This window comes from Neurospora hispaniola (assembly GCF_033458365.1).
Source record: "Neurospora hispaniola strain FGSC 10403 chromosome Unknown B0T23scaffold_3, whole genome shotgun sequence".
Taxonomy (NCBI): domain Eukaryota; kingdom Fungi; phylum Ascomycota; class Sordariomycetes; order Sordariales; family Sordariaceae; genus Neurospora; species Neurospora hispaniola.
The window spans coordinates 966,295-981,353 of NW_026944408.1; the positions used below are offsets into that span (position 1 = coordinate 966,295).

General features: G+C 53.2%; 3 protein-coding genes across 3 annotated transcripts; 1 reads left to right on the forward strand and 2 right to left on the reverse strand.

Moving 5' to 3' along the window:
- Nucleotides 1-482: 482 nt before the first annotated feature.
- On the reverse strand, nucleotides 483-3,543 carry B0T23DRAFT_439696 (eukaryotic translation initiation factor 3 subunit C; the record flags this gene model as incomplete). Its single annotated transcript, XM_062840702.1, has 3 exons — nucleotides 2,861-3,543; nucleotides 1,804-2,786; nucleotides 483-1,745 (listed from the first exon to the last, which is right to left on the reverse strand). The coding sequence occupies exons 1-3, from the start codon at nucleotides 3,231-3,233 to the stop codon at nucleotides 483-485; spliced, it is 2,619 nt and encodes an 872-aa protein (XP_062693736.1). The 5' UTR covers nucleotides 3,234-3,543.
- A 905-nt stretch (nucleotides 3,544-4,448) lies between these two features.
- B0T23DRAFT_105310 (pre-mRNA processing splicing factor 8) lies at nucleotides 4,449-11,892 on the forward strand. The gene is made up of 2 exons (XM_062831763.1): nucleotides 4,449-9,278; nucleotides 9,357-11,892. Exons 1-2 carry the CDS (start codon nucleotides 4,592-4,594, stop codon nucleotides 11,792-11,794), a joined length of 7,125 nt encoding a protein of 2,374 aa, XP_062693737.1. The 5' UTR covers nucleotides 4,449-4,591; the 3' UTR covers nucleotides 11,795-11,892.
- Nucleotides 11,893-13,376: 1,484 nt separating this feature from the next.
- Nucleotides 13,377-13,738, reverse strand: B0T23DRAFT_312884 (uncharacterized protein; the record flags this gene model as incomplete). The annotated part of the gene is made up of 2 exons (XM_062834712.1): nucleotides 13,377-13,600; nucleotides 13,711-13,738. Coding segments are annotated over 2 exons (252 nt in total), but the record flags the coding sequence as incomplete, so codon positions are not given.
- Between the last annotated feature and the right edge of the window lie 1,321 nt (nucleotides 13,739-15,059).

Genomic DNA, 15,059 nt, shown 5'->3' on the forward strand with positions numbered 1-15,059 from the left:
GGTTGAATGTAATCGCTGATCCCGTGTGGCTCACCTAGAATGATGATCACGATTTTCCAACGGGCTCATCCTATACACAGCTACTACATAGATTAGTAGCCGTGGAACTAAGTCTCGTTCATATGAGAGATGGAGCAAACCTTTTCATCAAAGATCACTCGTTTCGGGTTGGCTGTAGGAATACTCAGGTTGACATGGTGTACATTATACACAGGTTCAGACAATTTCCATATGATAAACTAACACATCATGAAGAAAATATCAAACGCGCAATTTTGAGTGAAGCTATGCCCGAACCAAAAACACAAATTAAACCGAGAGAACCTATGATTCTAGACTAAACTTCGCTGGGTCTAACCATGGGGCGACACATTCAAGGGGATAGCACCATTAGAAGACCTGGGGAATTGCTTTTTAGTCACACACCAAAGCCCAATGCAATAGCAAAACGAAAACCACCAATTTCCCTATTCCACGGAGCTTTAACCACGGACTGCATTACCCAGAGCACCACCGGTGAACTGTGTACCACCGGCCTGCCGTTGAGGGTTGCCGCCCGTCCTCGCGCCACCTCTACCACCGCGCTGGCCACCACCACGTTGGCCACCGCCACGGTTGTCCTTCCTGGAGAAGGCGTTGGCGGAGCCCTGTGTCTTCTGCTCGAGCGTGCGCTCGTTGGTCTCAATAAGGGAGCTGGCCTTGTCGGAGAGAGTGAGAGCCAAGCTCTGGAGACGGCTGAGCTCAACACCCTTGCGGAAGATGACGGTCTCGGTGACCTGGTCAAGAGCAGCCGCGAGCTCCTCGTGGCTGATCATCTTGCTGACGACAGCAGAGACCTTGCGAGAGTCGAGCTCAAACATGGAGCTGAGGGTAGCAATGGCGAGAGTGTCGTAGAAAGGAGCATAGGTGAAAAGGTAGGTGCGGAGACCCTCCTCCTGGATCTGCTTAGCGAGCATAGTCTTGATACCCTCGGTGTTCGGCATCAAGTCCCAGATCTTGATGCTGTGAATGAAGTCGGTGGCCTTCTTCCACTCACCAGCAGCAAGGGCCTTGGAGGCCTGCATGACGTGATCCCTGGTGTTCTCCGGAGGCCCGGTAAAGATCTGGCGTTCATGGTACTCGAGCATACGGCGGTAGGTCTTGCTGATGATCCTCTTCTTGACATCGGGCGAAGAACCGGTCTGGGCGAGCAGAGGGATCTCGAGGAGCATGCTGCAGGTAAGGTAGACGCACTCAAGGAGCTCGAGGTTGATGTGCATGTGGAAGGGAAGCTGGCGCTGCTTCTCGAGGCGCTCCTGCTCAGGGGTGACCTGGCTGTAACGCTGGATCATGACACCCTGAGCAAGAAGCTCCTTTTGACGGCCACTGCCGCAGATCTCCTGGAGGGTGTTCTGTGCGTCGTAGACGAGACCCTTGCGGAAAGCGCAAAGGCCGACCTGAACGAGGGTGCGGTTGTAGAGAATCTGCGTGGCGATGTCGAAGTTGGCGATAGTCTCCTGAAGATGGGAGGTGAGCATCAGGTCGCGAGACTTGTAGTACTCATCGTGCAGAGCCAAGAAGTAGATCTGGCAAAGCATGGCACGGGCGCGAATGATGCCCTCGCTGTTCTCGAACAGGTAGTTAGAAAGAATGTTGATGAGCTTGCCAGCATCGCCGGATTGGCTGCGGGAGGTAATTTCGGAATCGGCCTCAGCAGAAACCTGCTTCCACGCGTTCTCCTCGAGGATCTTGACGACTTGGGCGGGCTGAAACAAGATGATTAGCAAAGACGGCTGAGTATTCCAGCATTAGCTCTATACGTACCTTGTAGTAAACATGGTCCAGACGCCTCTGGATGATGCGGTTCAAGCTCTCCTGGGGAACCTCGAGGGAAGCATCCTTGCGGAGGTGCTCGTAGTAAAGAAGACCACGGAAGATGGTGTTGTAAAGAGAGCCCTCATCGGTTAGCCTGTCGATGTACTCGGAGGTGTGAGGATCGATGGCTTGGAGGGAGCGGGTGAGCTCGTCATCGAGACGCTCAATGAGCGAGACAACGCTGCCGGGAACCTTGAGGTACTTCTCACCCTCGGGGATGGTGGGGAGCTTGTCATCATCATCCCACTCCTCAGCGCCCTCAACAACAACATGGTCCTTCTCCTTCTCGAGGATCTCCAAGAGAGAGGCAAGGTCACGCTCAGCGGCCTTCCACTGGTCCAAAGGCATCTGGGCGGCGCCACCAGCACCAAGATCGAAGCGGGCAGAAATAAGGGTCTGGAGGACACGGATCTTTTGGTAAGGGGTAATGGGGACGACCTTGTTGAGGGTCTCCATAACCTTGATCTGCTCGAGGCGGTCGGTGTTCTTCTTGCCGCGAGACTCGATAATGGCGCGGAGGTGCTTGAGGATGCTCTCGGGGGTGTACTGAACAACCTTGCCGCGCGAATCGACCGTAGAGAAGCCCTTGTCGTCCTCTTCCTGCTGCTCGGCGCTGACGACGGGAGCCTCGAACCGGACCTTGGAAACAACCTTGGGCGCGGCAACCTCATCATCCGACTCCATGAAAGCGTCCGCATCCTTCCTGTAGGCATCGATCTGGGTCTGGTACTCCTTGTTGTTCTTGCGGATGCGCTGCTTGACGGCGTTGAGACCACGGGCATTTGTCGCGTTCATCTTCTTGGGAGTGACTTTTTGCTTGGCGAGAGTCTCGTTCATGAAGTCCTCAAGATCGGCAATGGCCTTGATGTAGGACTTGGGCGCCTTGCTGCCATCTTGGAGCTTGACGACCTGACGGTTGAGCTTGTCGAATTCTAAAGCGGGGAGGGGAGTAAGCATCGGTGCAGGACAGATCGAGGGCGTATACATGCATGAAGGATATACGAACCGTTGGCGATAAGACTCCAGTCGTTGATCTTCTGGCCGTTCTGGATCTGGCTGATGGTGGACTCGAGTTCGTCGAAGCGCTTGTCCTTGGCGCTCTTGACCTTGGTGGTGGCTTCATCGTCGCTCTGCTCTTCCTCCTCCTCCTCGGACTCGTCGTCGCTCTGCAAGAAACGGGAGGCACCCTTCTTCTTGGCTCCTTCTTCCTCGTCGCTGCTGGACTCCTCGTCGCTCTCCTCCTCGTCAGACTCCTCCTCAGACGACGACTCGTCCTCGGCCTGAACCTTCTCCTCCTCCTCCTCCGAAGTGTAGACCTCCTCCTCCTCGGAGCTGCTGTCGGTGGAGCTGTCGTCACCGCCGCGGAAGAAACGAGACATGGTTGCGGTCTCTTTCGATAGACTCGGAATAAATATGCGGGTTCCGGGGGTATGGGCGCGAGGCAGAAGTCCGGGTTACCGGTATGGGTACTTGGAGTGGTGGACGGAAGTGGTGATGGTCCGGATGGTTGGCAAAGCAAAACCCGGCTGCGGCGAGGCGGACAGAGGGGTCAAAGAATTAATTTTCACTGAAAGGCCGTTTTGGTGGGGGCGATTTGGGGCTTAGCGAATCGAGCGGAGCTGTTTGGGCCTCGAGCGCTGTAATGATTGGGTATGACTTAATCCGAGCAAGGGATGTGGGGGGAGAGGATACTTGCTCCGCGGGGGGGAGGCTGAACTTATGAGCTGAATGTACCTGCTTCCGCTTGGAGATCGCAGGACGGGAGTCCTAGAAGATGAAGATAAGGTCTGAACCTTGCAGATGTTCGCATGAGGGAGCTGTCAGAGGGACGGGTTTTTATGTGCACTTTGGCGACCGGAGCGAGGGAACAATATCAAGCATTGCTTTGTCAGGCCTCACTATGAGGTTCAACACCTGTCGTTTGGGTACTTGGGCGCAAACAGCCAGCCAGCTGATGCCCCACCTTAAAAGTATCAGCTACCTAAACTGATATGTATCACTATACTCGGTTACATGCATCTGAGACGTGCTGTGAGCTTGTCAAGCCAGATCTACCACGTAACGGGGATTGCGTATTGAAAGTTACAGTACGTAACAGGAGACGATTCGCCACGAAGTGAAAAGTGACAGCTCAGCCTGCCCATTCGCTGCAGGCAACCAACCCCAGGCCCTCTTTCACTAACTGGAGTGGCGGGGACGCTTACCTGGCTGCAGCTGCCAACAAGCACCTGCACAGCGAAGAATCCCGCTGCCAGGTTTCCCGTTTTGCGCGCCAGCACCTGGACCGCCCGCCCCGACCTCTGAACTTTATCGACCGCCCACGCAGCTGTCGCGAGGCTGTTCAAGTTTTTCGTAACGAGGCGAACCTGCCAACGTCAACGCCAGCATCCTGGCGCCACCAAACCACAACCATCACGAATACAACATCCACCTTCCCATTCTCAGCTTGATCGACCATCGCCGCGATTTGGTGCGAGGTCGACCTACGCCCATTTCCATCCAAAACCAATGGGAATCTAATATTTGCCAGTCCTTTTTTCTCTTCCTCAGCGAGACAGGCCTTGGAACGACGCACGCGCACTGCAAACCGCCATCGCGCGGACAGGCGACTTCACGGTATCCAGCCTTCTATCCATCTCGTCGCCAACGCCTACTGGTATACGCTTCTGACGAAGACGATCACAACGAAACAACCACATAAACGTCAACAAAGCTTCATCGAGCAGAAATCGAAAAAATGTCCTATCCGCCACCACCACCTCCTCCCCCCGGCTGGGGCGCTCCTCCGCCGCCATCAGCACCTCCGCCGCCGCCGCCCCCGTCCTCTCTCCCACCTCCTCCTGCCCTCCCAGCACCGCCGCCGCCTGGGTTCTTTCCACCAACCGACCCCCATGTTGCCAAGTTCGCCCAGAAGAAGAAGGAATGGCTTCGCACGCAGAGGAATCGCTTCGGCGAGAAGAGGAAGGGCGGGTTTGTTGAGACGGAAAAGGCCGACATGCCACCAGAGCACTTGCGGAAGATCGTCAAGGATATTGGAGATGTCTCGCAGAAAAAGTACACCAGTGACAAGCGCAGCTATCTTGGGGCGCTCAAGTTCATGCCCCATGCTGTGCTGAAGCTGCTTGAGAACATGCCCATGCCTTGGGAGGCTGCCAGAGAGGTCAAGGTTCTCTATCACGTCAACGGCTGTCTGACCCTCGTGAATGAGATCCCGAGAGTCATTGAGCCCGTCTTCTTTGCACAGTGGGCCAGTATGTGGACGGTAATGCGCAAGGAAAAGAGCGACCGCCGGCTGTTCAAGCGCATGCGATTTCCGCCTTTCGACGACGAAGAACCGCCCCTGTCCTGGTCCGAGAACATCGAGGACGTCGAGCCACTTGAACCCATTCAGATGGAGTTGGATGAGGACGAAGAAGCAGCAATCTATGAGTGGTTCTATGACCACAAGCCGCTTCTCGACACGCCCCACGTCAACGGACCCAGTTACAAGAAGTGGAATCTCACCCTGCCGCAAATGGCGAGTTTATACCGTCTAAGCCGACCGTTGGTGTCTGAGGTTGTCGACAAGAACTACTACTACCTCTTTGAGCTCAAGAGTTTCCTCACAGCAAAGGCCCTGAATGCGGCTTTACCAGGCGGGCCTCGCTTCGAGCCACTTTACAAGGACATTGACCCCAATGATGAGGATTTTGGCGAGTTCAACGCTATGGATCGCATCATCTTCAGGAACCCTATCCGAACAGAGTGCCGTGTAGCTTACCCCCATCTTTATAATGCACTTCCGAGAAGCGTCCAGTTGTCAGTCCACTCATACCCGCAAGTTGTCTATACGCGCACAGAAGACTACAACCTTCCCGCTTTCTACTTTGACACGAGCATCAACCCGATTTCTTCGCGGGCTGTTGCCCCCAAGAACCTTACAGTCAGCCATGAAGATGAGCTCTTCGGACCTGGCAACATCGAGGAGCCGGAAGAGGACGCGTTTGAGCTGCCCGCTGGCGTTGAGTCTTTCATGGCCGAGGAATCGCTGTATACGGATGAGACGGCATCGGCCATCGAGCTTTGGTGGGCGCCGTTCCCCTTCGACCGCCGCTCTGGACGTACGGTTCGTGCCCAGGATGTACCTCTCGTAAAGCATTGGTACTTGGAGCACTGCCCGCCGAAGCAGCCCGTCAAGGTGCGCGTCTCGTACCAGAAGCTTCTCAAGAACTACGTCCTCAATGAGCTGCACAAGAAGCATCCAAAATCTCTTCAGAAGCAAAACTTGCTGCGGACCTTGAAACAGACAAAGTTCTTCCAGCAGACAACGATCGATTGGGTTGAAGCCGGCTTGCAAGTCTGCCGACAGGGCTTTAACATGCTCAACCTACTTATCCACCGCAAGAACCTCACATATCTCCATTTGGACTACAACTTCAACCTGAAGCCCGTCAAGACGCTGACAACCAAGGAGCGAAAGAAGTCTAGATTCGGAAATGCCTTCCATCTTATGCGTGAAATTCTGCGCTTGACCAAGCTCATTGTCGATGCCCAAGTACAGTACCGTCTTGGCAACATTGACGCCTTCCAGCTTGCCGATGGTATCCTGTATGCCTTCAACCATGTCGGACAGTTGACCGGTATGTATCGTTACAAGTACAAGTTGATGCACCAGATCCGGTCATGCAAGGATCTCAAGCATCTCATCTACTATCGCTTCAACGCTGGCCCGGTTGGTAAGGGTCCAGGCTGCGGTTTCTGGGCGCCGGCATGGCGTGTGTGGCTCTTCTTCATGCGCGGTATCATTCCCCTTCTCGAAAGATGGCTTGGCAACCTCCTTTCCCGTCAGTTCGAAGGTCGCCACAGCAAGGGAGTTGCCAAGACCGTTACCAAGCAGCGTGTTGAATCTCACTTCGATCTCGAGCTTCGTGCTTCCGTCATGGCTGATCTGCTGGACATGATGCCGGAAGGTATCAAGCAGAGCAAGGTCAACACGGTTCTTCAACATCTTTCTGAGGCCTGGAGATGCTGGAAGAGTAACATTCCTTGGAAGGTTCCTGGACTTCCCGCAGCCATTGAGAACATCATTCTGCGTTACGTCAAGTCCAAGGCCGATTGGTGGATTTCGGTTGCTCATTACAACCGTGAGCGTATTCGTCGGGGTGCCACCGTCGATAAGACCGTTGCCAAGAAGAACGTTGGCCGCCTAACGCGTCTGTGGCTCAAGGCCGAGCAAGAACGCCAGCACAACCATATGAAGGATGGTCCCTACGTCTCTTCTGAGGAGGCTGTTGCCATTTACACCACTACGGTGCACTGGCTTGAATCGAGAAAATTCTCTCCCATCCCCTTCCCCAGTGTGTCTTACAAGCATGACACCAAGATCCTTATCTTGGCGCTGGAGCGCCTGCGTGAGGCTTACTCGACCAAGGGAAGATTGAACCAGAGTCAGCGTGAGGAGTTGGCCTTGATTGAGCAGGCCTATGACAGTCCAGGCACTACCCTCGAGCGTATCAAACGCTTCCTACTCACTCAAAGAGCTTTCAAGGAAGTCGGCATCGATATGAACGACAACTACAGCACCATCAACCCGGTCTACGATATTGAACCGATCGAGAAGATTAGCGATGCTTATCTCGACCAGTACTTGTGGTATCAAGCTGACCAGCGCCATCTGTTCCCCGCTTGGATTAAGCCTTCCGATTCGGAGGTGCCACCTTTGCTTGTGTACAAGTGGGCTCAAGGCATAAACAACCTCGACAGGGTTTGGGAGACCGCGAATGGCGAGTGCAATGTCATGATTGAGACGCAGCTCTCCAAGGTCTACGAGAAGATTGAGCTGACCTTGCTCAACTCGCTTCTTCGGTTGATTATGGACCACAATCTTGCGGACTACATCACGGCCAAGAATAACGTTACCCTAACTTACAAGGACATGAACCATGTCAACAGCTATGGTATGATTCGTGGCCTGCAGTTCTCAGCCTTCGTTTTCCAGTACTATGGTCTCATTCTCGATCTGCTGTTGCTTGGCCCGCAGCGTGCTAGCGAGATCGCCGGTCCTCCCCACGCACCCAATGACTTCCTCCAGTTCAAGGACCGGGAGACTGAAACAAGACACCCGATTAGGTTGTACACCAGGTACATCGACAAGATCTGGGTGTTCTTGAGGTTCACCGCGGATGAATCTCGCGACCTAATCCAGCGATTCTTGACAGAGCAGCCTGATCCCAACTTCGAGAACGTGATTGGTTACAAGAGCAAGAAGTGCTGGCCCAGAGATTCGCGTATGCGTCTCATGAGGCACGACGTCAACCTCGGCAGAGCTGTGTTCTGGGATCTCAAGAACCGCCTCCCAAGATCCGTGACGACGATTGAATGGGAAGACACCTTCGCCAGCGTGTACAGCAGGGATAACCCGAACCTCCTGTTCTCCATGTGCGGCTTCGAAGTGCGCATCTTGCCCAAGATCCGCAACCAGAACGATGAGTTCCCTGTGAAAGACAGTGTCTGGTCGCTAGTGGACAACACGACCAAGGAACGCACTGCTCACGCTTTCCTACAAGTCACCGAAGAGGACATTCAGAAATTCAATAACAGGATCCGTCAGATTCTCATGTCGTCTGGCTCGACTACATTCACCAAGATTGCTAACAAGTGGAACACGGCGCTGATTGCCCTCTTTACGTACTACCGCGAGGCTGCTGTTTCGACCGTGAACCTGCTTGACACGATTGTCAAGTGTGAAACCAAAATCCAGACTCGTGTCAAAATTGGTCTCAACTCCAAGATGCCTTCCCGTTTCCCTCCTGCCGTTTTCTACACTCCCAAGGAGCTTGGTGGGTTGGGTATGATTTCCGGATCACACATTCTTATCCCTACTAGCGACAAGCGCTGGTCTAAACAGACAGATCTCGGAGTTACTCATTACCGTGCGGGCATGTCGCACGATGAGGAAACGCTGATCCCCAACATCTTCCGCTACATCATCCCGTGGGAAGCTGAGTTTATCGACTCCCAGCGTGTGTGGACGGAATACTCGCAGAAGCGTCTTGAGGCCAACCAGCAGAACCGCAGATTGACCCTAGAGGATCTGGAGGACAGCTGGGATCGCGGCCTGCCCCGTATCAACACTCTTTTCCAAAAGGACCGTAGCACGTTAAGCTTCGACAAGGGTTTCCGTGCCCGTTCCGAGTTCAAGATCTATCAGTTGATGAAGAGCAATCCCTTCTGGTGGACAAGCCAAAGGCATGACGGTAAACTTTGGAACCTTAACGCATATCGTACCGATGTCATCCAGGCGCTTGGTGGTGTCGAAACCATCTTGGAGCATACCTTGTTCAAGGCAACTGGTTTCCCGTCTTGGGAAGGTCTCTTCTGGGAGAAGGCCAGTGGTTTCGAGGAGTCGATGAAGTTCAAGAAGTTGACAAATGCCCAGAGGAGCGGTAAGTTCAACACACCATTTCTCTACCATGAATTGATGATCATATGCACGCACATATACTGACTCTTGAAATGCGCAGGTCTCAACCAGATTCCTAATCGTCGTTTCACGCTTTGGTGGTCGCCTACCATCAACAGAGCCAATGTCTACGTCGGTTTCCAAGTGCAGTTGGATCTTACTGGTATCTTCTTGCACGGCAAGATTCCTACTCTCAAGATCTCCCTGATCCAGATCTTCCGAGCCCATTTGTGGCAGAAGATCCACGAGTCAGTGGTCATGGATCTTTGCCAGGTCTTCGATCAGGAGCTTGAGGCTCTAAGCATCGAATCGGTCCAAAAGGAAACCATTCATCCCAGAAAATCTTACAAGATGAACAGCTCCTGCGCGGATATCCAGCTCTTTGCCAGCCACAAATGGAACGTTACTCGCCCATCGCTCCTTTTCGATACCAAGGATGTCATCGAGTCCACTACGACAAACAAGTTCTGGATTGATGTTCAGCTTCGCTATGGTGACTACGACTCTCACGATATTGAGAGATACGTGAGGGCCAAGTATCTGGACTACACCACCGACAGCATGAGTCTTTACCCATCTCCTACCGGTCTCATGATCGGCATCGATCTGGCTTACAACTTGTACTCTGCCTACGGTCAATACTTCCCAGGCTTGAAGCTCTTGATCCAGCAGGCTATGGGCAAGATCATGAAGGCAAACCCTGCGCTCTACGTTCTTCGTGAGCGTATCCGCAAGGGTCTGCAGCTCTACGCCTCCGAGAGCAACCAGGAGTTCCTGAACTCGCAGAACTACTCGGAGCTGTTCAGCAACCAGACTCAGCTCTTTATCGATGATACTAACGTCTACCGTGTTACCATCCACAAGACCTTCGAAGGTAACTTGACGACCAAGCCGATCAACGGTGCCATCTTCATCTTCAACCCCCGTACCGGTCAGTTGTTCTTGAAGATTATTCACACCAGCGTTTGGGCGGGTCAAAAGCGTTTGGGACAGTTGGCCAAGTGGAAGACTGCCGAAGAAGTCGCAGCCCTTATCAGATCGCTACCCGTCGAAGAGCAGCCAAAGCAACTTATCGTCACCAGAAAGGGTCTGTTGGATCCTTTGGAAGTCAATTTGCTTGATTTCCCCAACATCTCCATCCGCGCGTCCGAGTTGCAGCTTCCCTTCCAGGCCGCCATGAAGGTCGAAAAGCTGGGTGACATGATCTTGCGTGCCACCGAGCCGCAGATGGTTTTGTTCAATCTCTACGACGAGTGGCTGAAGAGCATCTCTTCCTACACTGCCTTCTCCCGTCTCATTCTCATCCTGCGTGCCCTGCACGTTAACCAGGATAAGACGAAGCTCATCTTGCGCCCCGACAAGACCGTCATCACGCAGGATCATCACATCTGGCCCTCGCTGTCCGATGAGGACTGGATCAAGGTTGAAACGCAGCTCCGCGACCTTATCCTCAACGACTACGGCAAGAAGAACAATGTCAACGTGTCCAGTTTGACTAGCAGTGAAGTCCGTGATATCATTCTTGGTATGGAGATCTCAGCCCCCTCGCTGCAGAGGCAGCAGGCCGCGGAGATTGAGAAGCAGCAGCAAGAGCAGCAGCAGCTCACCGCCGTCACTACCAAGACGCAGAACGTGCACGGCGAGGAGATCATTGTGACGACCACTTCGCAGTTCGAACAGCAGACGTTCGCCTCCAAGACCGAGTGGCGCACCAGAGCCATCGCCACCTCGAACTTACGCACCAGGGCTAACAACATGTACGTGTCGCCCGTGGATAGTGACCTGGACGACGTGACCTATGTCATGCCCAAGAACATCCTCAAGCGCTTCATCGCCATTGCCGATCTCCGTGTCCAAGTTGCCGGTTACCTCTACGGTGCCTCGCCCGCCGACAACGACCAGGTCAAGGAGATCAAGTGCATCGTCATGGTGCCTCAGATCGGTGGTCTGCGCAACGTTCAGCTGCCTCACCAGCTTCCCCAGCACGAGTACCTTAAGGACATGGAGCCACTCGGCATCATTCACACACAGTCGGGCAACGAGCTACCGTATATGTCCGCCATGGACGTTACGGAGCACGCACGCCTGCTTGATGCCCACCCGAATTGGGACAAGCAAAACACACTCACCGTCGCCGTCTCCTTTACGCCCGGCAGTGTGTCGTTGTCGGCCTGGGCGCTCACGCCTCAGGGCTTTAAGTGGGGCGTGGAGAACAAGGACATAGCTAGCGACCAGCCGCAGGGGTTCACAACCAGCATGGGCGAAAAGCGCCAGCTCCTCCTCAGCGAGAAGTTCCGGGGCTTTTTCCTGGTGCCGGATGGCGGCAAGTGGAACTACAGCTTCATGGGCAGCGCGTTTGGAGGCCTGGAGAAAAAGCCGGTGCATGTCAAGCTGGATACGCCGCTGCCCTTTTACAGCGACCAGCACAGACCTATTCACTTCTCGAGCTTCAACGAGTTAGAGGATATCTGGGTTGATAGGCAGGATAACTTTGCCTAAAAGAGGCAGTACGGTGTGTGTATATGTGTGTGTGTGAGAGAAGGCGAACAGAAGAATGTGTTGGTTAAAGTTTATGACTAAAGAGCCGAGTGTATAACGAGAGTGTACCATTTATTATCATCCATGTTTTCGCACGGCGTTCTGCATTTGAGGCTAGGCCGTCTCACAAATATGTATTTAACACAAAAGCGTGTTTTACAGTCTACGACATGGATAAAGGCAGGATGTCGTCTGGTTTGGACTCGGCAATAGTGGTTAGTTTTTGCAACAATGAGCATGTATTTTTTTTTTTGGAACGCACCGTTTGTTAACATGTGGAATCCGTGGATATGCAGAGGTAGCAGTGTGACAACAGCTTCGACACGTGTGTGGGAGGTTACCCAAAACTTTTGGGACCCCCCATGTATCTGGACACGACGGGAACCCCAGGGAACGGTCAATGCAAGATAGCACCCCGTTCAGGTTTTCCCGAGCATCGGGAAGCGGAATAACCGTGCTGGAGATTCTTTCTGGGTACGTCATGTTGTTCCCCCACCAGACATGCTGGAGGCTAAACCATGTTACGCTATTCAAAGTGATGACGGTGTTGGCGAGAGATTACGCTTCATGCATCTATGCTTTAGGCGATGTGGCTTGGGTTTATTGTAAAGCTAAGCGCGGACATATCTCCGAGGCTGGCGCGATGGTGTATTTGGATGGAGGGGTACCTCTAGGTAGGATGAAGATTCGGGTCAAGCAAGGGACGTCACCTGGTAACAAGGCAGATTAGCTATGAATAGTAAAGACAACATACCCTGTCTGCTTTCCGGATGTGGGATGTGGGAAGGGGATGGCATGTGATGGTATTGCCGGGAAGGAAGGTCATACTGGGAAGCGGATAAGCCGGGGGAGCTGGTCAAAAACCCTGAGGTACCTCTGCTTCGGGGTGAGATGGGATGGGATGGATCACGGATGGGGGTATTGGCCTTGGGCACACCTGGCCCAACTCGGAAAGTCCACATTCCCAAATCACGGGGGCCGATCAGAATGGGCCGACGCAGAGTCCCGACTTCCATGCATCGGTTTTTGCATTGAAAGAACGACAGACTAGCAACGGCTGCCAAGACTAGGCCTGACTATGTCTAGAAACGTCGTCCGTGATCCGAAATTGTCACGGCACATTCCAGCCTCATTCCAGCGGTCCCACCGGAGGCTGCGGAACTCCTTTGCTGTCTTGTCATCGGTCCTCAAGATTAAGCTTGCGATCGGTCCGGATGCCGGAGAAGAAACGGGTAACTTCCGCGCGGGAGGACCGGATAGTCCCGGAAATCTCTCCGTGGCACATTTAGCCGTTGCTCGCTTCCCCACGATGTGGAAATACGTTATAACGGATGACAACCTAATCTAACCTTGGCCCACTTGGGTAGAGGTACCTCTAAGCCGCGGTTCTTGGCTCGACTGAGCAAAAGAAGTGGAGGCTGCGAAAAGGATTGTGAACTAGTTTTGAAGACCCGGACATGGCCATTGCACAATGTCGGTCGTTCTCTGCACTACCTACGGTACCTACCTACCTACCTACCTACCTACCTACAACCTCATAGGCCTACACGCATTCATTAGCAAGTTCATGTTGATGCAGGTACGAGATGTCAATGCAGAATGACATGATGTCTGCAACCCACCCCAAGCTACCCTTCCTTCCATTGGGCCTCCAGCTTAGCAGCCTCAACTTATCAAGTTTTATCTGGTGACTTTCGCTTGTCATGTTTGGAAGCATGATGGAAGCGCGAAAGAAGGCGTGGTATTGTATCGGTCCCGGATTAGCAGCTGTATCAATGCCGTTGTGTCGATCGTTTGAAACACGGTGGTGGTGGTGGTGACGGTGGTGTCGTCGTCGTTGCTGTTGTCATTTTGATGTGATCAATATAGCAACAGACGGTCATGCCCTGGTGATGGGTTGAGAGTTCCGTTGGATGGTCAAGTTCCAGGTGAAGACGACGTCCGGTGACATTGTGCAGAGTCAGAGCGCTTTGGAGAGTTGGAGTCGCACTGGGAGGGGCATCATGACTGAAAATTCACCCTGTTGAGACAATGACGCAGTTTCAAGGGGAAGGAGCTGTTCGGCTGCGACTGCGGCTGCGACTTTCATCCACATCGTTTGTGTGGGAGGGGGGTTAGTACAGGTAGTTTGGTTGGTTTGCGCCTCTGGGGAGGAAAGAACTAGGTAGAGGTAGCTGAGGTTAAAAAAACAGCATCGACGACGATCTTGGGAGCCCCTCGACACTTTCCCTGGTATTTTTGACGACACTAGGTGTCCAGTCACAGGGCACAACTGGTCAGAATCGAACGATGTGAAAATTCTTCGGTTCATTGAGTCCCTCTTCAGTTCCACACCAAGTACCACAACTGAACACAGCTCACTGAACCGAAGCATTGCGTGTTTTGTTGTGTTGTGTTGTTTTGTTTATTTTTCCTTGTTCACAACTGCCCGAATATCTCCATAACCCCAGCTCAAGGTTTGTCACTAACAGCAACATAGTCTCTACCCACCCATTCGAAACCTCTGGGCGTCAAGCTTTGTTAGCGACAGTCGCCAAGCTGGGAATAGTTCAGGTTGTATCGAAATGCCCTAGACCCTTGTGGTTCTCACCGCCGTCACCATTCAAGTTCTACCCTTCACCTTGCTTCACCGCATCATCACTACCACTACCACCACCAATTGCACGCTACCATCATGAAGTTGCCCGCCTGTGACAACCACAGTCAAGTGCCCGGGCAACCGTCTTTGAACGCCGGAATATCAACGGCAGCGGCATCAGCCCATCGAGGGATCATCAATGTCCACGGCGATAGCTATCCTCTGACTGCCACTACACTCACTAGAACACACTAGTAGAGCTTACCCCGGTCTGCGCTAGAAGCAGCTTTGTCTCCTTCTAGAAAACTTCCGAAATCACGCCCATCCTGCCTTTGCGCGGAGCATAATGCAGCCTTTAATTGCAAGGTTTGAATGAAACACTTTTCCTTCATGCGCACATCTTGGCCACACTCCTTCGGTCTACATTCTACACCGTCCACTCCTTCACGGCATCTCCCCACGGCATCTCCCCCTCACTCCAACACCATCACAACTGTCGTGCCGAGTATCGCTCTTTTCCGGCCTGCATACTGCTGCCTTGCCCTGTTCATTGCAGCTCTTCTCACTTCGGCCTTACTATGCTTAACAGGAAGCTGACAATTGCAATGGGCTATTTTGCGGCAGCTTCCAGCCTCGATTCGTCAGTCA